Source organism: Pongo abelii, chromosome 17 (assembly GCF_028885655.2).
Source record: "Pongo abelii isolate AG06213 chromosome 17, NHGRI_mPonAbe1-v2.0_pri, whole genome shotgun sequence".
NCBI lineage: Eukaryota > Metazoa > Chordata > Mammalia > Primates > Hominidae > Pongo > Pongo abelii.
In genome coordinates, this window is record NC_072002.2 from 38,534,115 (window position 1) to 38,558,486 (window position 24,372).

Consider the following 24,372-nt stretch of genomic DNA (forward strand, 5'->3'; position numbering starts at 1 on the left):
TGCTATTGTGCTTATGTTTTTTAATAGCCCTATTGAGATACAAATTAACATACAATTTACTCACTTAAACTGCACAAATTCAATGGTTTTTATAGGTGCACAGAGTTGTGCAACTATCACATGCTTGTGGTTTTTCTTAGAGGGTGTCCTTATTTTTTACTAATATACTGGACTACAGATGCGCCCCAACTTACAACAGTTCAATTTAATGGTTTTTCAACTATCACAGCTCACCACAGCCTTGACCTCTTGGGCTCAAGTGATCCTCTCACCTCAGCCTCCCTGGTAGCTGGAACTGCAGTCACGTGTCATCACACCTGGCTAATTTTTGTATTTTTTTGTAGGAATGGGGTTTCACCAGGTTAGTCTCAAATTCCTAAGCTCAAGCGATCCGCCAGCCTCAGCATCCCAGAGTGCTGAGATTACAGGTGTGAGCTACTGTATCCAGCCTTAAGTGTATTGTCAACTTACAATGGTTCTATGGGGACGTGGTCCCACAGTAAGTTGAGGAGCACTGGGTATGTACGAATAAAATGGCATGACAGGCCTTCTCTTTCCAGTTCTTTCCAGAATTGGGAAAAGCTGGGTTGAGAGGGTAAGAAAAGAAAAACAAATAAATTTTTTAAAAAGAAAGAGATGGCATGATATCTGGAATTGTTTCACAAGAATTCAGGGAGTAGGAAGAGATATAGAGTGGCCATTATTGCTAAGTTCTGGAGGAGGGTGATGGGTACATCAATTAATTATGCTATTTGATTTCTGAAGCTTTGATAATTTCCATGATTTTTTTTTTAAAAAGGTCACTCTGGCTGCTGTGTGCAATATGGCTTGTAAACGTGGGCAAAAGAAATGCAGGGAGGCTAATTACAAAGAGATGGCAATAGTGCAGGTAAAGGATACTGGTGGTTTGGACTAGAAAGTCAGTACTAAAATGGAGATCATTTTTAATATAGAGAGAAATATGTGGCTTTTTTTTTTTTTTTTTTTGAGACAGAGTTTCCCTCTGTTGCCCAGGCTGGAGTGCAGTGGCACCATCTCAGCTCACTGCAAGCTCCGCCTCCTGGGTTCACGCTATTCTCCTGCCTCAGCCTCCTGAGTAGCTGGGACTACAGGCGCCCACCATCACGTCTGGCTAATTTTTTGTATTTTTTTTTTTTTTTTAGTAGAGATGGGGTTTCACTGTGTTAGCCAGGATGGGTCTCGATCTCCTGACCTCATGATCTGCCCGCCTCGGCCTCCCAAAGTGTTGGGATTACAGGTGTGAGCCACCGCGCCCAGCCTTGTATGTGGCTTTAAGATTTATTTTGGAAGAAGATTTATAGAGCTGCTGATGGGGAACCTGGGGCTGGTGATACATTACTTCTTTAGTGAGGAAAAAACTTTTTAAAACATTAATCAAAAAATTAACACTCAGTTTAGTTTTTCTGCCTAGCGCATAGGAAAATGCCTTATAGAGGTCTGCCAATTCTGTGTTATTTTCATTCTACCTACAGGGCACTTTGGAGAAATTATTTCTTTAGGCAGAGAGAAAGACGACACTATGATTTCTTTCATAGAATTCTGCCCTAATACCAAAAATAAATTCTGAGCTCCTGCCAACTAGATGAAATTCCAGAAGAGAGACCTCATTTCTGGATTTGATGTCTAAAATGCCTGGCATACAGTAAGAATTCAATAAAATGCTTTTGAACTAAATGAAATAGCCTTCTAGATGGAATCTAGATGGGTTCCACTACCAGTTAAAAAATACACTACCTCTCTGACCAACCACAACAAAATAAAGTGAAAAATAGGAATGATGTAATATTTTAAAGTTTGCATGACACAGATTTGTCCCTTAATGGGAAAACTCAATAAAGATGCCAATTCTCCTTAAATTAATTTACATAGAATGTAATTTCAATTAAATCCCAATGAAGAGCCTCAGAAAATTATTTTAAATGACTTCTGGGAGAATAAACAGATAAGGATGCCAAAGAAAATCCTTAAAAATGGTAAGGGGAAATCTCACATATTAAAACATTATAATCATTAAAAGTGCAATACTATCTTAAAAACTTTTTTTTAACGCGATACTGTCAAGAGACAGATGAGTGAATGAGAAACAATAAAAAATACAAAAAGAGTCTGGGCACCGTGGCTCATGCCTGTAATCCCAGCACTTTGGAAGGCTGAGGTGGGTGGATCACTTGATGCCAGGAGTTCGAGACCAGCCCAGCCAACATGACGAAACCCGATTTCTACTAAAAATACAAAAATTAGCCAGGTGCAATGGTGCATGCCTTTAGTCCCAGCTACTCAGGAGGCTGAGGTGGAAGCATTGCTTGAATCTCGGAGGTAGAGGTTGCAGTGAGCCGAGATCATACCACTGCACTCTATCCTGGGCGACAAAGACTCTATTAAAAAAAAAAAAAAAAAAAAAAAGAGGCCTGGCACGGTGGCTCATGCCTGTAATCCCAGCACTTTGGGAGGCCAAGGCGGGCAGATCACAAGGTCAAGAGATCGAGACCATTCTGGCCAACATGGTGAAACCCCATCTTTACTAAAAATACAAAAATTAGATGGACATAGTAGCACGCACCTGTAATCCCAGCCACTCAGCAGGCTGAGGCAGGAAAATCACTTGAAGCCAGGAGGTGGACGTTGCAGTGAGCCAAGATCATGCCACTGCACTCACTCCAGCCTAGGCAACAGAGCAAGACTCTGTCTCAAAAAAAAAAAAAAAAAAAAAAAAAAAGAAAGAAAGAAAAGGAATTCTTAGAATATATGAGAAAGGCATGACAAAATAATGGAAAAGGAAAGATTACTTGATAAAGGGTATAAAGGTAAGGGATTGACAAGTTGAGACTCCCACATCCTAACACACACTCTCACATTCACTTTCCTGCTCAAAGCCCTCCAACCACACTCACACACCACCAAGCTCCTGCTCACAGCCAACCAGGCCCTGCAGGCCTGGGCCTCTGGCAGCTCTGATGCTATCCACTCTTCTCCAGCTCGTCCTGCTCTGGGCACACTGGCAGCTTTCCTTTTCCTCAATGTGACACTTCTTGTTCTACTCCAGAGCTTTTACACTGGCTTTCTATTTTCCTTGAATGCTCTTCTGCCAGACATCCTCAGGGTTCACTCCTGTACTCAACTCAGCTATTTGCTCAAAGTTGCTTAGAGAGCCCTTCCTTTACATCCCTTCTTAGATAACCCCCACCCTACCATCACTCTCTAGCCCTTTCATCCTATTTTATTTTCCTGCACCTCACGGCCTGACAGCACATATGCATTTATTTGTTGTCCATCTCCTCCCACCAGAATATGAGCTCAAGAGCATGGGGACTGTTGGGCTCTGTTCACTGTTGGGTCTCCAGCACCTAAGACAGTTCTTGGCAAACAATGGAGGCACGGCATTGCTGAATGAATGAATGTGATAAAACTGGGAGGAAACAGAATTAAACATTTGCCAAATCTCTACCTAAGCTCAGAAGTCTTAGAAGAAATCAAAGAGACAGATTAACCAATTTGATTAAAAATTTTAAATATCCTTGCTTTTCTTAATTTTAATTTTTTTCAGAAATGGGGTCTTGCTGTGTTGCCCAGCCCACAAACTCCTGGGCTAAGCGATCCTCCTGCCTTGGCCTCCCAAAGTGCTGGGATTACAGGTGTGAGCCACCATAACCAGCCCTTGTTTTTTAAAAAAGAAAAAAAAAAAGACTAAGACATTTTCACTGTAAAAAAAATAATAATAATACAGAATTGTTCTTATCACTAGACTTTTGAGTGAAAAAATTATGTTATATCCACGTGAAGTACTTTCCATAAGGTGAGCCATGATGACTGTGCTTCTGGGGACAATGTGGAAAAGCTGTTGATGCTTCATAAAAGTGGAATTTTGATAGGCCAACTCTATTTACAACCTGTCAACTAAAATGAAGAGACATTTTCTGAGGTGTCTGCCAGTCCTCAACCATTCACCCCTCTCTGTCCCTATCCACATTCCCAGGAGGAGGCCTTGGCAGCCACCTCTGTACCATATGTCCTGCCCCTGAAGTCCCAAGTGACCACACTAGGCACAGACGCCTGACACAAGCAAGTACTAACACATTATCTCCCACTGAAATGTAACACTGAGGTTGAGAGATTGTGGTCTCCTGAGTGGAGTCACAGGGCAGCTATCTTCCACTATGTATACTGGAAAACAAAACAGCTGGTCGGCTAGAAGACATGATCAGACCACGCAGTGAGAGACAGACACACACAAGGCAGCCATCTTGGTTCCTAACAGTTTTCTGGTTCCCAGTTCCATCCCATCTGATGCCTAATGCCATTTCCCGCTTTGGAATATCATGAGATGCCTGTGTATTCATCTGTGAGTAATATATAACTTTTCTTTTGCTTATATTCTTGAGGTAGTATCTATTACTTAAAACTTTTTAAAAATACATGTTAGTATGGAACATTAACAACTAAAACTAAAACATTGACAACTAAAAACTAAATCTTTGGACGTTTGGGTTAGAGGTGATTATATACTTTTCTAGTGCTTTTGTTTTCCTCATTGCAACTATAACAAGCATTAGTTCTACAATTTTTAAAAAATGTTCTAAAATGGGACTGAAAATAGATTAGAAGGATGCCAAAGTAACTGTGGCTATGCTTGGGTAATTTGTGGGTTTTTTTTTTTCCTATTTTTGAAAATTTCTATAATGCAAATGTTGCTCTTATGGTTTTTTTCTTTCTTTTTTTTTTTTTGAAATGGAGTCCTGCTCTGTCACCTATGCTGGAGTGTAGTGGCACAATCTTGGCTCACTTCAACCTCCACCTCCCAGGATCAAGCGATTCTCCTGCCACAGCCTCCTAAGTAACTGGGATTACAGGGGTGCTCCACCATGCCCGGCTAATTTTGTATTTTTAGTAAAGATAAGGTTTTACCATGTTGGCCTTGAACTCCTGACCTCAAGTGATCCACCTGCCATGGCCTGCCAAAGTGCTGGGATTACAGGAGTGAGCCACCTTACCCAGCCTTTGACTGATTGATTGATTTTTTTTTTTTTTTTAAGAGGGAGTCTCATTCTGTCACTCAGGCTGGAGTGCAGTGGCACGATCTCAGCTCACTGCAACCTCCATTTCCTGGGTTCAAGTGATTCTCCTGCCTCAGCCTCCCAAGTAGCTGGAAGTACAGGCACCTGCCACCACACCCAGCTAATTTTTATATTTTAGTAGAGACAGGGTTTCATCATGCTGGTCAGGCTGGTCTCAAACTCCTGACCTCAAATTATCTGCCTGCCTCAGCCTCCCAAAGTACTGGGATTACAGGCTTGAGCCACCGCTCCTGGCCTGATTTTTTAAAATTATTCTCTTTCAGAAGATGCCATTCCGACTTTTGCCAAAAACAATTTAATAGCTTTAACAGGAATGTTCAACTTTGGTTACTAATATAAACTATAGAGTAAATATACATTTGAATACCAATAGTAACTTTTCAATATTTACAAGGGAAGTTTTTTTTTTCCATTTAGACTGGTATTTATATGGAACTATATTAATTCTTATTTCATTTGGACACTTCTGAATCTACGTTTTTGAAGGAAAAATCATTATAAAACACCACACAGAAAAACTGCTCAAGTCTTTGGCAAACTGGTAAAGACACTAGAAATCACACTTTTTTTTTTTTTTTTTTTTTTTTTGAGATGGAGTCTCACTCTGCCACCCAGGCTGGAATGCAGTAGTGCAATCTTGGTTCACTGCAACCTTCACCTCCCGGGTTCAAACAATTCTGCCTCAGCCTCCCGAGTAGCTGGGACTACCAGGTACGTGACAGCACGCCCGGCTGATTTTTTGTTTTTTTGTTTTTTTGTTTTTTTTTTAGTAGAGACAGGGTTTGTTAGCCAGGATGGTCTCAATCTCCTGACCTCGTGATCCGCCCGCCTCGGCCTACCAAAGTGCTGGGATTACAGGTGTGAGCCACCGCACCCGGCCAAAATCTCACTTTGACATCAATTTTTGCTTTTGTAACTCTTAGTTTATCCTTTTCCATTGACTGTCTTCACACCTCTGTCAAAAATTAAATCACCATACTTACATGGGTTGATTTCTGAATTCTCTCCTGCTCCATGAACCTGTATCTGTCTTAGGGATACAGGGAAAGGCTCTATGGGGAAGCAGAGTTTGAGCTAGCTCTTAAAGCAAGACTAGGGTTTACCAGATGGACAAGAAAGACAAGAGCACTTCTGGCAGAGAGAATAGTATGTGCAAGGTGAAGACAACACAGTGAACCAGAGAGCCTCCGGGACAGCTTGTTATGTGTAGAGCTGCACTGTCCAATATGGTGGACAGTAATCACATATGGCTACACAGTGCTTCGAATGTGGCTAGTCGACACTGAGATGTGCTGTAAGTGCAGAAATACACACCAGATTTCAAAGACTTAGTATGAAAAAAGGAATGTAAGATCTCAGTGATAATTATTGTTTACCGATTATATGTTGAAATGGCATTTTGGATATATTACTTTAAATAAAACACATAATTGCAATTAATTTCACCTCTTTTTTCACTTTTAACATGGCTACTAGAAATATAAAATTATATATGTGACTCCCATCATATTTCTATTAGACAGTGAGAGTCTAGAGCATAACAGCCAGTCAAGCAGGGGATCTCTAACCAATTTTCTTTCTCCTTTCTACTCCTATTGATGTCAATAAAGCTCAGGTCCTAGCCAGACATAGTGGCATACATCTGTGGTCCCAGCTACGTAGGAGGCTGAGGCAAAAGGGTCACTTGAGCTCAGAGTTTGAGGCTGCAGTGAGCAAAGATCACACCACTGCACACACCACTGCACTCCAGCCTGAGCAAAAGGGTGAAACCCCATCTCTAAGGAGAAAATTTTTAAAAGACATTAGGTGTGGTGGCTCCCACCTGTAATCCTAGCACTTTGGGAGGCTGAGGCGGGCAGGTCACCTGAGGTCAGGAATTTGAGACCAGCCTGGCCAACATGGCAAAACCCCATCTCTACTAAAAATACAAAAATTAGCTGGGTGTGGTGGCGCATGCCTGTAATCCCAGATTCTCAGGAGGCTGAGGCAGGAGAATCACTTGAAACCAGGAGGCGGAGGTTGCAGTGAGTCGAGATCACATCACTGCACTCCAACCTGGGTGACAGAGTGAAACTCCGTCAAAAAAAAAGAACAGTATGTTCTGCTAGCCTTATGTAATACAAATCAAGTCACTGAGTTGTCCATGGATATAACATACCAGTTAATTTTAATTACATATAAAATATATATTAACTGAATATATAAAATTAAACATAGGTACACTGGCCTGCCTTGCAATGAAGGCTAATGATTTATGACTGTAGTATATAGTTAATATTCACCTTTGCTTCCACAAATATCTTTGTATAAAAAAAGTCTCTAAACTTCAAAACTCAAATTCACCAAGGAAAGCATCTTCTAAATCTTACTATGGTAAGTTCATTTTTTAGACCGCTATTCTACATAAGGCACTTGATTTGACAGCTCCTATAATAACATTATAAATTTTAAATTGAATTTTTTTTTATCTTAAACTGTTGTGATGGCAAAACTATTTTCCTCAAAGCTGATTGGTTATGCGGATCTACAACGGTACTTAAATGTAACCTGGCTATGCCAAGCTTAAGGCACCTTTTTATCCTGAGGCTTTTGGGTACTGAATATGATATCTGCTTGAAGAATTTTTGTTTTATTATTAAGAAATAAATGTGTCTTGCTCCTTGAAAATAAAAAGTTCAGGTCCTAATCACCTCTCACCCAAGACCATTTCAATGGCCCTACTGTACAAGTGTAACCTGCATTTTGGGATGACCTCCGACTGCTCCCCTGGATGTGCCCTTGGATGCAGCAAACTGGGGATTTCACCTATACCTGGCTTGGATTTTTCACCTTAACCTTTTCTGATAATCTTCCCTCTGCTCAGAATACCCTTTCCCAAACTCCTGCTTATCAAAATCTTACTAGATAATAATGGTATTGTTATTAGCTACCATTATTATCAAGACAAAAAGGCTCCAGATAAAAAGACAATAATGGTAATGAAGGTACAAAGTAAAGTATTTAGAGATAAAAACTTTTTTTTTTTTTTTTTTTTTTGAGACAGAGTTTCGCTCTTGTTGCCCAGGCTGGAGTGCAGTGGCACAATCTTGGCTCACTGCAACCTCTGCCTCCTGGGTTCAAGCGATTCTCCTGCCTCAACCTCCTGAGTAGCTGGGACTACAGGCACGTGCTACCACATGCCACCACTTAAAGTCCTGACCTCAGGTGATCCACCTGCCTCAGCCTCCCAAAGTGCTGGGATTACAGGCTTGAGCCACTGCCCCCAGCCTGTGAAACTATTTCTAATGACTTCAAACCTTCAACAAACATGCAGCCCTTCCCAGGTGTTATGTGCTATGCATTAATCTAGGTGCTAGGTGAACCAGACAACAAAGTATGAGGCCTGCCCTTAGGAGTTCAGTCTCATAGGAGACAGCAACATAAGCCAACAAATACCATGGGGTGCGATTTAGGCTCTGATGGAGGTGAACACAGGGTCCTGTGGGACCCCTGACAAGGCCTAACCCAGGCTGGTAGCAGGCAGCAGGAAGCATCCTAAAAAGTGATGTGAAAAGGCCCTGATGGCATGTTCCTCTTTTAAATACTGAAGACACCTTTTACAGCTTCTTTTCTGGCTTCTGATTCTGTCTTTCAAATTGTCACACATGTACAGTCAATCCTCATTATTTACGTATTCCATATTTGCATATTTGCCTATTGCTAAAATTCACTTGTAACCCCAAGGTCATTCACAAACATGCCCAGAATGGTGAAAAACGTGGGTTGCCCAGTGCTCATTTTCCAGCTGAGGTAGAAGGTGATGCCTGGCCTTCTTGTTTCATTCTAGAAGCTCTCCTACTATAAACAAATGTCCTCGTCATACTCTATTTAGGGTCACACTTTCCACCTTTTGTGTTTTTTCTTGGTGACTTTGCTGTTTAAAATGGCCCCAAGCAGCCAGGCACGGTGGCTTACACCTGTAATCCCAGCACTCTGGGAGGCCGAGGCGGCAGATCATTTGAGGTCAGGAGTTCAAGACCAGCCCGGCCAACATGGTGAAACCCCGTCTCTACTATAAATAGAAAAAAATCAGCCGGGCATGGTGCACTACAGGTACATGCCTGCAGTCCCAGCTACTCGGGAGACTGAGGCAGGAGAATCACTTGAGCCCAGGAGGAGGAGGTTGCAGTGAGCTGGGATGGCACCACTGCACTCCAGCCTGGGCGACAGAGAGAGACCCTGTCAGAAAAAAAAAAAAAAAAAATGGCCCCAAGCATTGTGCTGAAGTGCTGTCTAATGTACCTCAGTGGCAAAGGCTGTGATGTGCCTTATGAAGAAAATTTTACTCAAGCATGAGCTATGATGCTGTTGGCTATGAGTTCAATGTGAATGAGTCAATAATATGTATTAAATAGAAACAGCAAAAAAAACAAAAACAAACAAACAAAAAAAACCCAAGGTTTCATAATGATCAATTCATGAAAATGTTATGACCTGAGGTTTGCAGGAACCTAATCCTGTATTTTCCCCTAGGAACAATAGTTCAGCGTTCCCTAATTCAGTACTGGTGGCAACTTTATAAAATACAGCTACTGCAAATAACAAGAATCAACTGCACTTATCTTTTCCTTGAGGGTAGGATCTACCTTTGTCATCATTTTTTCTTTTGTGTGAATGCCTTGGCTCCAAAATTAAATAGAAACCATACAGTTTAACAAAGGCTGGATACTGAAACAAAACAATTTTATATAGCATTGACTTCATTTTATAGTTTCAAAATGGCCAACGATGGTTTTCACCAACATGCTTACCATTTTTGTTCTTCAGATTAGGGTCTGCTCCGCTTCTTAGAAGCTTTAAGGCACACTGTTTATGGGCCCGGTAAGCTGCACAATGCAAGGGTGTATTTCCTAACTGATCCGAACAGTTAACATCAGGAGGATTGGGCCTGTTGAGCTAACAATTAAAAAAATGCAATGCAGAATTATATATCAAAGATAGACTTTCCTCTCATAATTCACAGGAGGGTGTATCAGCAGAGCCTGAAAAATAGCCAAGCTCCTTGGCATCTAGGCTGTTAGTGGTTTCTTGCTCACTAAACCAGCCAACCCTGCCACTCCCATGCTTATTCTCAGATGCCCTGAGATAGATCTCAGGCCTATGTCCGGGTCTCACACTCCTCTGACAAGAGACACTCTGCACTATGCCAGCGCCATCTCACACACCTCAGACACTAAGATTTCACAATGATTTACTTGCCTCTACCATCCTTGCAATTCATACTTGTGACAGCAGAATTACAAATCAGTCTGCCAGTCTTTCAGAAGAGTTCAAACTAAAACCATAAATGTTAAATGTGTAAATGTCAAGGTTCTACTGAATTTGTTGTTCTCAACTTATTGCTTTAGAAGCTTCTTTATATAGCCTCCATTTCACAAAATTTAAAAACTGCTTTAGGCACTATACTTAGAAACCAAAGAGGCCCTTTCAAATGAGCTGAAATAACTTTAAGGCAAATGGCAGTGCTTCAGTCATGAATTCAGAACAAATTTAGAGTTTCATGTTTAATGAGACTGTGCAGGAATGGAAGCTGGAAAGTAGGTCTTCTAAGAGTGGGGGGAACAGGCAAACCTTTCAGTCTAATGTGGTATAAGTATTCCAAAATACTGTCCCTTCTTGGCATAGTACCTTCCAGAAGTGTAGCATTCCTCCCAGAAACTAATGCTGATCAAAACTAGAAAAACTTATTCCTTTATAGGGTCCTATTTATTATGTTTCAATTGGCTTAATCACAAAATATATGTAATATATATATAAGTTGTCCTTATGTTAACTATTTAGCATGAAAAATCAGATTCTAATCCATCAGGTTTTCAGGGGGATTAGGGTGGGTGTAAATCAGAAATTCAGAAAGATATCACCATTTAAAATGTGTCCTGCTTAAACTATCACCATGCTGAGTGTTTTTAGATATTAAGAACTTTGGTTCTGCTATTATGATCTCTGGAGTTCTTGGTTCCACAATTCAACTAAATTATGTACTTAGCATTAAGTAAAAATTTTCCTGAAGTGTAAAGAAAGACTGCTTTTTGTCTTTTGGGGGTTTTTGTTTTACCAGAGCTGTGAGTTCTGTTGTTTTGCCTTCTCTTGCTGCTGCTAAAAGTAATTCTTCAAGCTTTCTTTGTTGAGTCCTTTCTACAGCTGTAAAAGAAAAGTACTTATTATCCACTGCTAGTCAGGATCCAATTACAAATTCATTATAAAGAATAAAGTGATCATGATGAGAAAAACCAAAATGTTTTGGATTGTAATTCAAATGCAGTTAAAAATTATTGTTATTACCTTACAATTCAGATTACAGAGTTCTATTTATTTCAGGTTTGGATGAATTTGGGTTTTTAATTCAGAAGTCTTTAAGTATTTTACTCACTAACAATAACCATCAAAACTAATTATGGATTACTTTTATCTACTGAAATACTATTACATATTTGCCTTGGAAAGGTAGATAAGTGGGGTTCATACCTTCTAGAACCTTAGAATGTGAAAAATAATAATAAGAAATAGCACTGATAGACGTACATGTCATATAAATATATGCAGACATATCAATTTATTTATAAATTGCCACCTAAAAATATAAAATTTATGTATGTATGTATATATGTTGAGAAAGTTACCTGTCCATAACTTTAGCCAGGATGACCTGAAAAACCTTGTGTAGTTCCCCCTTTGCAGCCTCTGCACAGGACATTGTAGATGTATATTTAGTGGGATCACCAAGCCTGTCATCCTGTCACCCAGGCTGGAGTGCAGTGGCACAGTCATAGCTCATTGCAGCTTCAAACTCCTGGGCTCACACGATCTCCCGCCTCAGCCTCCCAAGTAGCTGGGACTACAGGTGTGCACCACCACAACTGGCGAATATTTTTATTTTTTGTAGAGATGAGGGTCTTATTATGTTGCCCAGGCTGGTCTCAAACTCCTGGCCTCAAGCAGTCTTCCTGCATCAACTTTTCAAAGCACTGAGATTATAGGCATGAGCCACCTTGCCTATTTTTATATCTTTAACAAATACTTTAGCACTTACTACATGCCAAGTGCTATTCAAAGCTCCTTAAAAATACTAACTCATTAAATCCTCATTAACTACTCTGAGGTAGGTGTTGTTATTATATTGATTTTTACAGACAAAGGAACTGAGGCACCAAGAGGTTATGGAATTTAACCAAGGTCACACAACCAGAGTGGAGGAGCTGGGATTTGAACTCAAGCAGGCTAGTTCCAGAGTCCATGCTGTTATCACTACGCTTCTTCTGAAGTCATACTTACAGGAAATGAGCAACTGGTAATCTGATTTGTGTAAGAGAATGGAATATGTAAGTAAGATCTAATTTCTGTTAGATCTGAATTCTATTTTGTTTTATAGAAAAGAAGCAATTTCAGAGAAAGGCTTGGTGATCCCACTAAATATACGTCTACAATGTCCTGTGCAGAGGCTGCAAAGGAGGAACTATAAAAGGTTTTTCAGGTCATCCTGACTAAAGTCAAGTCATAGACAGAGAAGCAGGTTGGGGAGTCAGGTGACTGAGGAAACAGATGAACATTTGTTAATAGTAATCACTATGTGCTAAATGCTGTTTAAGACTCTACACGTACCATTGCATTTAAACTACAGGGAACACATATATTGAATCCAGGAACTGCTGAAACTAGTTTACCTTTGTCTTAAGAAATGACTAACACTGCTATATACCATCATCTTCTTTTCTCACATTTTTATTTCCACACCCAGACTCTACCTCAGAAGACAGCCAAGCCTCTCTGTAGACTGTCCATGGCTTCTGCTGCTGGGATGCACTGTCTTCAATCTTTCCTCCCACTGGTTCTATGGCTGCTGAACTAGGACCTCTTTGAGAACAGTGACATCTCCTATACCTCTCGCACATCCCTCCGCCACTGCATGTATCACCCTGACCTGTAATTTATCCCCTCTGTCATTCTTGAAGTCAGGTACTTGTTCTTATCTGTCTGTGTAACCAAAGCATTTATGACAGCATCTGGCACAATGCATAGTTGGTCAATAAATACGTGTTGAATATTCAAATAATGCTTAATGTTTGTCCCAGGTTTTAGGGAAGGAAAAGAAAAGATACCCTATTGTTTCTTTCTAGGTTGTCTAGGCTCATAAATGAAGGAAAATGGTCAGGAATATGGAGTTGAAAATACTATATATGTTCTTAGATTATGTTCCTGTCCTGTATTCTTTCAGGACACTGAAATAAAACTGCTGATTACATCAATGAAAACAAATATTCTAGTCTGGGTGGTCAGGCTTCTAGAATGCTCGCAATGTTGATATGGATGTTTTTTACAGAGATGTGTTCTACAGAAATAGTTCTAAAAGAGCTATACATTCATGATGTGAACTTTTCTGCATATACTTTATATCTCAATAAATATTCCTAAAGCAAATGCTACAAATCCAAAAAATATTTGTCCTATAAGATTTAAATTTAGTATCACTCTAAACTGTCTTTCTTTTCCATCAGAATCAAGTTAGTGAGGATCTTAGAGGTCACAAAGTCTACCTCTGTCCTGACTGATGCTTACATACATGCAGAGAATAGGCTGAATAGTAGTACACTTGAAATGCAGGAGAGCACCTGGAAAATATATTTCATTCATGATAGCAAATCATTACTTTGCAACCACTAGAGTAATCAATGATTAGGGCAAATATTATCCATGAATGCTAAAACCACTGAGTAGAAGTTTATTGGTAAATGGGGTATTTACATTGTCTCAGTTTTTCTCTCTGCAGGTCATTTATTAATTACAAAGGGAAAAGATGCCTTTACAGTGGACCACAAAGTGATCAGAGTTAACATCACCAATAATGAAACAAAGTGACATTATGTGCCTCCTAACAGGATGCACTGGCATGGGATAGAAACTTACCTACATACTGCTTCTGACAGAAATACATATCCTGAATCTAATCACAAGAGAAAAACCAAAATCAAGGTCCATTCTACAAATAATTCCACAATCGCTTTCCTCTTCAAAAAGAGGAAATATCAGCCAGGTGGCAAGGCTCACGCCTGTTAACCCCAATACTCTAGGAGGCTAAATTAAGAGAATCACTTGAGGCCAGGAGCTCCAGACCAGCCTGGGCAATATATTGAGGCCTTTTCTCTATAAAAATAAAATAAAATAAAGTAATACATAACATAAAAAACATAACATAACATAACATAGCATAAAGCCAGGCATGGTGGTACATGCCTATAATCCTAACTACTTGGGAGGCTGAGGCAGGAGAGTCACTTGAGCCCATGAATGCAAGGCTTCAGTGAGCTATGATCACACCACTGCACTCCAGCCTGGGTGACAGAGTGAAACTCTGTCTCAAAAAAAAAAAAAAAAGTCAGTATCAAGAAAAGGGCTGAGGAATTGTTTCAGATAAAAGGAGATGAAAGAGATGATGTCACAATTAAATGCAATGTGGGATTCTGGATTAGATCCTAGAATCTAACCTAGGATTGGAGGGGAAAATGCTACAAAGGACATTATTCGGACAACTGGCTAAATCTGAATATAAAAATATATATTATATAATGTTATGTTAATGCTAATTTTCCTGAAATCGAGCACTATATTGTGATTATGTAAGGAAATAATCCTTGTTCTTAAGAGATACTGAAGTATTTAGGGGTGAAGTATCACTATGTTTGCAAATTACTCTCAAATAGTTCAACAAAAAAATTAAAAGTAAATAAGTAACATAAAATATGTAACAGTCTCAACCAGATATGGCAAAATGTTAACAATCGGTGAATTTGAGTGAAGGACATACAAATGTTTACTGCAGTATTCTTGAAACTTTTCCATAGATTAGAAATTTTTCTTTTTTATTTTTTTGAGACAGAGTCTCACTGTTGGCCAGGCTGGAGTGCAGTGGTGCAATCTCGGCTCACTGTAACCTCTGCCTCTCGGGTTCAAGTGATTCTCCTGCCTCAGCTTCCCAAGTAGCTGGGACTACAGGCACGTGCCACCATGCCTGGCTAATTTTTTTTTTTTGTATTTTTAGTAGAGACGGGGTTTCACCATGTTAGCCAGGATGGTCTCGATCTCCTGACCTCAGGATCCGCCCACCTTGGCCTCCTGAAGTGCTGGGATTACAGGTGTGAGCCACCGTGCTCAGCCAAAATTTTTCAAAATAAAAAGACAAGATGTAGAAGAAGGCAGCATTAGTAATAGTGCCTAACAATAGTCTATCGTTTGCTGAATACTTCCAATCATGTATCTTTCAAGGCAATCCAAGCCCTTATTTCTATATATTGGACCCAAAGATAAACTCCCTGCTACTCCATCAACTAGGCAATCAAACAGCCCTGGTTTGGCCACAAATAAGATCATCCCTTCTCCCAAGTCACAGCTCTCAGGTACTTGAGTATAAATTCATTGTGTCTGCCTATGTCTTTCTTTCTAGGGTAAAACATTTCCTGTCTCTCCATGCATTATCCTATGACATGGTTTCTTCTTTGTTTGTTTGTTTTTTTGAGACGGAGTCTCACTCTGTCGCCTAGGCTGGACCACAGTGGCACAATCTCGGCTCACTGCAACCTCCACCTCCTGGGTTCAAGCAATTCTCCTGCCTCACCCTCCTGAGTAGCTGGGACTACAGCTGCCTGCTGCCTGCCACCGTGCCCAGCTAATTTTTGTATTTTTAGTAGAGACAACGAGGTTTCACCATCTTGGCCAGGGTGGTCTTGAACTCGTGACCTCGTGATCCACCCGCCTCAGCCTCTCAAAGTGCTGGGATTACAGGTGTGAGCCACTGTACCTGGCCCTCCCAGGCTAGAGTGCAGTGGTGCGATCAGCTCACTGCAACTTCCGCCTCCCAGGTTCAAGTGATTCTTCTGCCTCAGCCTCCCGAGTCACTGGGATTACAGGTGTCCACCACTACACCCAGCTAATTTTTGTATTTTTAGTAGAGATGGGGTTTCACCCATGTTGGGCAGGCTGGTCTCGAACTTCTGACCTCAAGTGATCTGCCCACCTCAGCCTCCCAAAGTGCTGGGATTACAGGCATGAGCCACTGTGCCCAGCCCCTATGACACGGTTTCTGATCTATTTATGGTCTTATGGTCTACTTATGGTGGGTTCCTCAAGGTACTTCCAGTAGTCTGCCAATGATCCATTTAACACTCTATCCACAAATGTTATTATATGTGGGTAAGGTGCTCTCATTAGAGCAGAATCACTCAATTCAGTCTCTACTTCTATTTCCCAAGCTAAGACCACATCAGCCGACAAATCATATTACCTGTAAAGTCAACTAAGCCCTTTTCCTTGTGCAGTTTGAGTTTTGAAATGTCTTAGAGCGTGTCTTTACAATTGCCCTTATTAAATGTCAACTTGTCAGACTAACCTAACATTCCAGTCTGTCAGGAAAACCTCAGTTCTGGGTTCTCTTCTTGTTATAATTAAAATGACAAGACATAATTAAAGACAGTACCTCATCCTCCCTATTCGGTCACAAATTATTAAAGGGCAGGAACCACAGCTAATATGTTCTCCATGTTACTAAATTCATATAACACAGGGTCTGATAGAAGATGTTATGTGTTAATTTTCTTGTTCATTGATAAGGAGAGGGTTCATTTTGAGTGCAGAAACAAGACACTGACCTTAAGAAGTCCAACAAGTAGATTTTGTGTTGTTTTTTAAACTACAGAACGAGTGAGATTATAGCTCTCAAGACTAATTGGGGTAATAAACAGCAGGATCTTGGTTTTTACATAAATAAAAATATTGAAAATTTAAATTAAGAAATCAACATCCTTTAAGTACAAAATTACATTGCCTTTCTCCGAATTCCAAAGGAAAGAAAGGGTATGTGTGAAACTGCAACTCTAATTCAGTATCTTTACTCATTAAGTAGAAAATTAAAAATCTTCTCTTCTCGACATTAGAAATACTACTAACAAATAATTATAGGAAAGCCCTGGCCATTCAAAGAAAGATCCTATTGTATGAGGGTGTCCAAGTGTAAGCATCGAAATGTTTTTTGTTTTAAACTGCTTTAGAGAAAGTCCTGAGTTATTGCAGACTCATGTTTTCTTAAATGCAAATTAGTCTTTGACATTGATAACAATGAAGCTCAACCATCAGGAAATTACTGCTGCCTGCTATACTGCAATGAAGACCTCAAGAAAACTGAGAAGGCCAGGCACAGTGGCTCACACCTATAATCCTAGTACTTTGGGAGGCCGAGATGAGAGGACCACTTGAGACCAGGAGTTCAAGACCAGCCTGGCCAACACAGTGAGACCTCATCTCAATAAATAAATAAATAGTGAGCCAGGCGCGGTGGCTCAGGCCTGTAATCCTAGCACTTTGGGAGGCCAAGGCAGGCGGATCACCTGAGGTCAGGAATTCAAGACCAGCCTGACCAACACGGTGAAATCCCGTCTCTACTAAAAATACAAAAACTTAGCTGGGCATGGTGGTGCGTGCCTGTAATCCCAGTTACTCGGGAGGCTGAGGCAGGAGAATCACTTGAACCCGAGAGGCGGAGGTTGCAGTGAGCCAAGATCACGCCACTGCACTCCAGCCTGGGTGAAAAGAAAACTGAGGCAGCCAGAGCTATCTTCCCAACATCAAGTGACTCTCAAAAACAACACCTCTTACAGTTTGCACTGCCACCTCTTACTGTCCTGCACTTCTGTATCCCTTCATTGTCATATTTCATCAGCCTATTAGCCACATTCCCTCATGTCTCTAATTTTCTACTTTTAATTTTGTTGAGTATTTGAAAAACAAATTTTTTTTTGAGACCCAAAATACAAATATTTTGGGGGGGGTCTCGCTCTGTTGCCTGTACCAAAGTACAGTAGCACAATCAGGATTCATTGCAGCCTCAAATTCCTAGGCTCAAACGATCCTCCTGCCTCAGCCTCCCAAGTAGCTGAGACTACAGGTGCACACCATCATATCCACCTAATTTTTAATTTTTTAATTTTTTATTTTTTGTAGAGACAGGGGTTTCGCTATGTTGCCCAGGCTAGTCTAGAACTCCTAACCTCAAGTGATCCTCTTGCCTCAGCCTCCTAAAGTGCTAGGGTTACAGATGTGAGCCACCACACCCAGCCTGAAAAACAGATTTTTAAAATTTGCCATAATTTTGTACAAATTAAGAGTTTAAAAGCTTTAAGTGAAGAAACTATCATATAGGTAATTGTGTGTTTAATCAATGATTCCAAGATGACATTATCATTAGAGCATCAGCTGGTTATCCTCTGTTTTGTCCTCTTTCTCAGAAGCCATTTTTAGTCATAATCTGAACCTTGGTTATAATGAAAGTAAATGCTGTTTATGTTCACATCCATGATATTTACCTTCAAGCATGCTTCTGATTTCTTCGGCATGAGTAACTTCTTTTGCTGTCTGTCCACTCCCATTAACAATAGTAGTATCAGCATTATATTCTAAAAGAAGCATTACCAACTCCTAAAAATCAGAGAATTTATTTTTAACTATTAAGCTAAGATTTTACTGCATTACCACCCTTTTCCAAATTACTAACTACTACAGAGTCTCCACAATAGAAAAAAGCACCAGGTGAGAATGTATCACGTTATGTCTATAATAAATAAGTGATTCAACTAATTGTGATAATACTTGACAATTGCCTAAACAATTGCCAATCCACAATTGATACACAGCCAACTTCTATAATTGATTTTTTTAAGTAAACTATCTGGCTGTTTTGCCAAAATAATTCACGTGGTCAAATTAAATGTATTAGTAAACAAAGCCACTATTTAAATTACAGAAGGAAGTACATTCACTGAAGATCATTCCTCTAAGGCCTGTTGAGAAATATAATTTCTGCCCAACAGACCAAGATTTTTAAAAAATTAATCTTGATATTTAAACAAAATAAAGCATTATTTTCTAAAGTGATATACCATTATTGACTGATAGGATACACCATTATTGAAGGAATGGTTTATAATGAAGCATTATCATTAAGCATTAGGTAAGCATGACAATCTCCTGAAGTCAATATTCAACAATAGATAATACATTACATATTTTTATTTACTCTAAGTGGCTAGCTGCTCTCATGGAAATTTCAAATGAATTGATAATGTACATACGTCCAGTATCACTAGGTCAGTTATACAACTTAACAAGACAGCAGAAATGGAGGAACAGAATTTCTGATATTGCGGTCAGTATTAGAAATTTGATGTTTGATTATCTTAAGATACACAGCACCTAGGGAGGGGATGATGGCAATGCTTGCTCTTCAGTCTTGCACTAAGGGAGGCTGAAAAACAGTGCTGTTCTAACTTCTAGACTGACAGTGCCTGTAAAATATGAAGTGATATCCTGTGTTGCTACACGTTATGCTGTCCTAGGAATTTCATCTTTCCTTTGGGCCATGACGTACATTTCCTACATTCTTTTAGAATGTTTTCATAGCAAAAAATGCTTAAATAAAATCTAAAAAACATAAACAGGCCAAAAATACATATACTTATTATCCTCATCATTTTATGACCACTATAAACATTTTGGTGTATTTCTTACTAATCAATTTCCCTAGGCAAAATTTGAGTTTTCGTAACATAATTTTACTTATATGCCACAATTGTTTTACACCTACATTTCCCAGTACAGTACATAGTGTTTACAAACACATTTTTCATATTTGAGTATTATTATATAAAATGTACTACCACATTAAAAAAACAGGAAAATGGTTTTTTAAAATCTCCTAATACTTTAATAAAGTGAATTCTTATAAAATATCTTAACATTTTCTATCATCTTAAAAGTAACATTTTGGGATTCATGTTTTCATGCTTTACCTAAATAGTTCATATTAATTAAAGAAAGTAGAGCAACCCACAGAATGAGAAAAAAAATTTACAAATACAAGTCTCTTGACTTGTATCCAGAATATATAAAGAACATTTACACCTCAATGATAAAAAGACAACCCAATTAAAAATGGGCAAAGACAACAATGAACAATCCAAAAAGGGAAACTAAGAAAAACAATTCTATTTATAGTAGCATCAAAAAGAATAAAATGCTTAGGAATAAACTTAACCATGAAGACAAAAGGCTTATACACAAACGACTCAGCACAAAACACTGCTGAAAGAAATGTAAAATGACATAAATAAATGGGAAAACATCCTGTGATCATGGATGGAAAGACTTAATATTGTTAAGAGGAGAATACTACCCAAAGCTATCTACAGATTCAATGCAATCCCTATCAAATACTAATGACATTTTTACAGAAACAGAAAATCCCATCCTAAAATTCATATGGAATTTCAAGGGACCCCAAAAAGCCAAAATAATATTGAAAAGAAGAACAAAGTTAGAGATACATCTTGACTTCAAAACTAACTACAGAGTTACCATAATCAAAACAACATGGTACTGGCATAAAGATAGACACACAGACCAACAGAACAGAATAGAGAGCCCAGAAATAAACTCTCGGATATATGGTCAAATGATTTTTGACATAAGTGCCAAGACAGTTCAATGCAGAAAAGACAGTCTTTTCAAAAAATGATACTGGGAAAACTGAATAACCACATGCAGGAGAATAAAGTTAAACACACACCTTACACTGTACACAAAAACTAACTTGATATAGGTCAAATATGTCAAAACTAAAACTATTAAAATTATTAGAAGAAAAAATACCAAGAAAGCTTCACAAGACCTGAGTTAGCAATGATTTCTTGGATATGACACCAAAAGCACAGGCAAAAAATGAAAAACTTCATCAAACTTTAACTTTTGTACATCCAAGGGCCCTATCAAGAGAGAAAAAGGAAACCCAGAGAACAGGAAAAAATACTTGCAAATCATGTATCTGACAAGGGATTTATATACAGAATATGTAAAGAATGTCTAAAACTCAAAAACAAAACAAATAACCAGATTAAAAAATGGGCAAATAACTTGAATAGACATTTCTCCAAAGAAGATGTACAAATGGTCAATAAACCCATGAAGGTAATCCCAGCACTTTGGGAGGCTGAGGCAGACGGATCACTTGAGGCCAGGAGTTTGAAACCAGCCTGGCCAACCTGGTGAAACCTAGTCTCTACCAAAAATACAAAAATTAGCCGGGCATGGTGGAATATGCTGGTAGTCCCAGCAGCTACTCAGGAGACTGAGGCACAAGAATCGCTTGAACCCGGGAGGCAGAGGTTGCAGTGAGCAGAGATCGTGCCACTGCACTCTAGCCTGGGTGACAGAGCAAGATTCTGTCTCAAAAAAAATAAATAAATAAAATAAGAAGTCTAGGTTAAACACAATGGGTATGTTCTCCAGTGGAGAAAGGAGGATTTGCAGTGAAAACTATTCAAAGACCAACTCAAATATTGTGTAGGGAGCAGGTGCTGGAGGAATATGAGGCCCATTTTAGGTGCATGAAGTTTCAGATGCCCAAGGGGCAGCTAGGGACGCCCAGCATGCAGCAGAGCAGAGGACCTGGATGCCTAGAGTAGAGCATGAGGTGAAAGTGCCAATGTCCAATGAACCCCAGGAGGAGAAAATAAGGCCATAGAGTAGATTGGTTTGTTGAGGGGGAAAGTTTCAAGAAAAAAGAGAATGTGGGGGACTTTTTGTTTTGTTGTTTTTTTTGTTTTCTTGGGAGGAGACAGGGTCTAGCTCTGTCACCCAGGCTAGAACGCAGTGGCACGACCTCGGCTTACTGCAGCTTTGACCTCCTGGGCTCAAGTGATCCTCCCACCTCAGCCTCCTGAGTAGCTGGGACTACAGGCATGTGCCACCATGGCTGGTTAATTTTTGCATTTTTTTGTAGAGACAGGGTTTTGCCATGTTGCCCAGGCTGGTCTCGAACCCTTGAGCTCAAGTGATCTGCCCACCTCGGCCTCCGAAAGTGCTGGGACTACATGCATGAGCCGCTGCACCCAGCTGAAAAGAATGTTAAAAAAAAATAAAATGAAAAGAACATCTATAATGAAGGGTAAGGGAAAAAAAAGGCAGGAATCATAAAAGCAGCCAGAGAAATAAACTGTAGCATGCCTCCTTCCAGAGAAGTAGTCAGCCTCGTTAAAGTGTAGCTATGGAAAAATAAGAAAACAGAAACTCTTAAAGTATATAAACCACTGCCAACCTTTGGAAAAAAATTAAGTTAAATGGGAGAGCCAAGACTCAGACTAGAAAGGGTCAAAATAATCAGGTGTTAAGGAAGTTGAAAGGCCAGGCACAGTGGCTCATGCCTGTAATCCCAGCACTTTGAGAGGCCGAGGTGGGTGGATCACTTGAGATCAGGAGTTCAAGACCAGCCTGGCCAACATGGCGAAACCCCGTCTCTATTAAAAATAAAAAAATTAGCCGGGCGTAGTGGCGCACACCTGTAGTCCCAGCTATTTGGGAGGCTGAGGCAGAAGAATTGCTTGAGCCCAGGAGGCAGAGGTTGCAATGAGCTGAGATTGCCCCATTGCTCTCCAGCCTGGGCAACAAAGCAAGACTCCATCTCAAAAAAAAAAAAAAAAAAAAAAGGAAGTTGATAAAGGAAATGTAGATATATTTTAATTTTTTTTTTTAATCCAAGCATCCTCCTCAGAGAAGCCTTCCTCACTCACTTTCTAAAGGAGCATTATCCACTCCCAAACTCTCATCCCCTTACCTTACTAATTTTCATAGCACTTCTAAAAGCCTGTATTGTTTGCTCCTCTTTTATGAAAAAAGGGATTTGGTCTCTTGTTCATTGCTATACTCCCTGCCCCTAGAGCCATGCTATTTGTTTTCGAATACTTTTTCCTGAATAAAGATGTTTTACTGAAAATACTCCTGGCTAAGACAGCACTTTGGCCAATTTGACAACTAACTACTAAAAAGTCAGAGGAGTAAAATATTCACTTTGAGCATGATACTTTTATTTTTTAATGGCTGCACAGAGTATGTTTGCACCAGCGGCACCACAAGGGTGAGGGCAAAGAACAAAGTTAACACAGCCGTGAATCACGCTCCCCAATCGCCCCAGCTCCACTTTCCGCTCAGCAGTCAGTCATTCCCTTATTGCGCCATTATATTGCTGTCACCATCACACAAGTCATCTCAGATGCAATACTTAGAGAAAAATCCTCATGCCCAGATTTTTTTTTTAAATAACAGCTTTATTGAGATGTAATTCACATACCATAAACTTCACCCTGCTAAAAGTGCACAATTCTGTGGCTTTGAGTATATTCATAGAGTTGTACATCATCAATATCTAATTTCAGAACATCTCATCACTACAAAAAGAAACCCCATATCTGTTAACAATCATTGCCTATTTCCCCTCCTCGTAATCCCCTAGCAACCACTAATCTACTTTCAGTCTCTATGGATTTGCCTACTCTGGACATTTCTATAAATAAATTAAACAATATGTGGCTTTTTGTGTCTAGCTTCTTTCAGTTAGCATGTTCTCAAGGTTCATTTATGTTTTGGCGTGTATCAATACTTCATTCTCTTGATTTCTGAATAATACTCCATTGCATAACTATACCACATGTTTATCTATTAAATAACTAATGAATATTTGAGTTATTTCTATTTTTTATTTTTATTTATTTTAGGTAGAGACAGGGTTTCACTCTGTTGTCCAGGCTGGAGTGTAGTGGCATGATCATAGTCACTGCAGCCTCAAACTCCTGGCTCAAGAGATCTTCCAACCTCAGCCTCCCAAAGTGCTGGGACTACTACAGGCACACGCCACTGTGCCCAGCTATTTTTTTTTTTTTTTCATTTTTTGTAGAGATAGGGTCTTGCTATGTTTCCCAGGCTGATCATGGACTCCTGGCCTCAAGCAATCCTCCTGCCTTGGCCTCCCAAAGTGTTGAGATTACAGGCGTGAGCCACCAAACTCAGCCTCTCCTTTTTAACTGTTAGGAATTATGCTGCTATGAACATTCCTGTATTGATTATGAAAGATAATTTTTCCATAAAATTATCTACTTTCAACAGAAATACCACATGAAAAGTTTTACTTCTTGTTTTTTTTTTTTTTTTTTTTTTTTTTGAGACGGAGTCTTGCTCTGTCACCCAGGCTGGAGTGCTGTGGTGAGATCTTGGCTCACTGCAACCTCTGCCTCCCAGGTTCAAGCGATTCTCCTGCCTCAGCCTCTACCTTCCGAGTAGCTGGGATTATAGGTGCCCGCCACCACGCCCAGTTAATTTTTGTATTTTTAGTAGAGATGGGGGTTTCACCATGTTGGCCAGGCTGGTCTTGAAC

At 39.7% G+C, this 24,372-nt stretch overlaps 1 protein-coding gene and 1 long non-coding RNA gene across 3 annotated transcripts in view; one reads left to right on the top strand and one right to left on the bottom strand.

Moving 5' to 3' along the window:
* DKFZP469O0726 (protein) overlaps positions 1-24,372 on the bottom strand; it is a 224,864-nt gene that overhangs the window by 151,549 nt on the left and 48,943 nt on the right. Inside the window, 3 exon segments of the mRNA NM_001135369.1 lie at positions 9,884-10,028; positions 11,188-11,273; positions 18,479-18,590. Coding sequence (NP_001128841.1) covers positions 18,562-18,590 — 29 coding nt within the window. The 3' untranslated portion in view covers positions 9,884-10,028; positions 11,188-11,273; positions 18,479-18,561.
* Positions 4,021-13,173, top strand: LOC129051519 (uncharacterized). 2 transcript variants are annotated; one of them, XR_010137567.1, is made up of 5 exons: positions 4,021-4,360; positions 5,685-5,804; positions 12,263-12,420; positions 12,502-12,603; positions 12,868-13,173. It is a non-coding gene; the product is annotated as an uncharacterized LOC129051519 (long non-coding RNA). The 2 variants fall into 2 exon arrangements; XR_008515873.2 differs by lacking the exon at positions 5,685-5,804 and having other exon boundaries at positions 4,031-4,360; positions 12,868-13,171.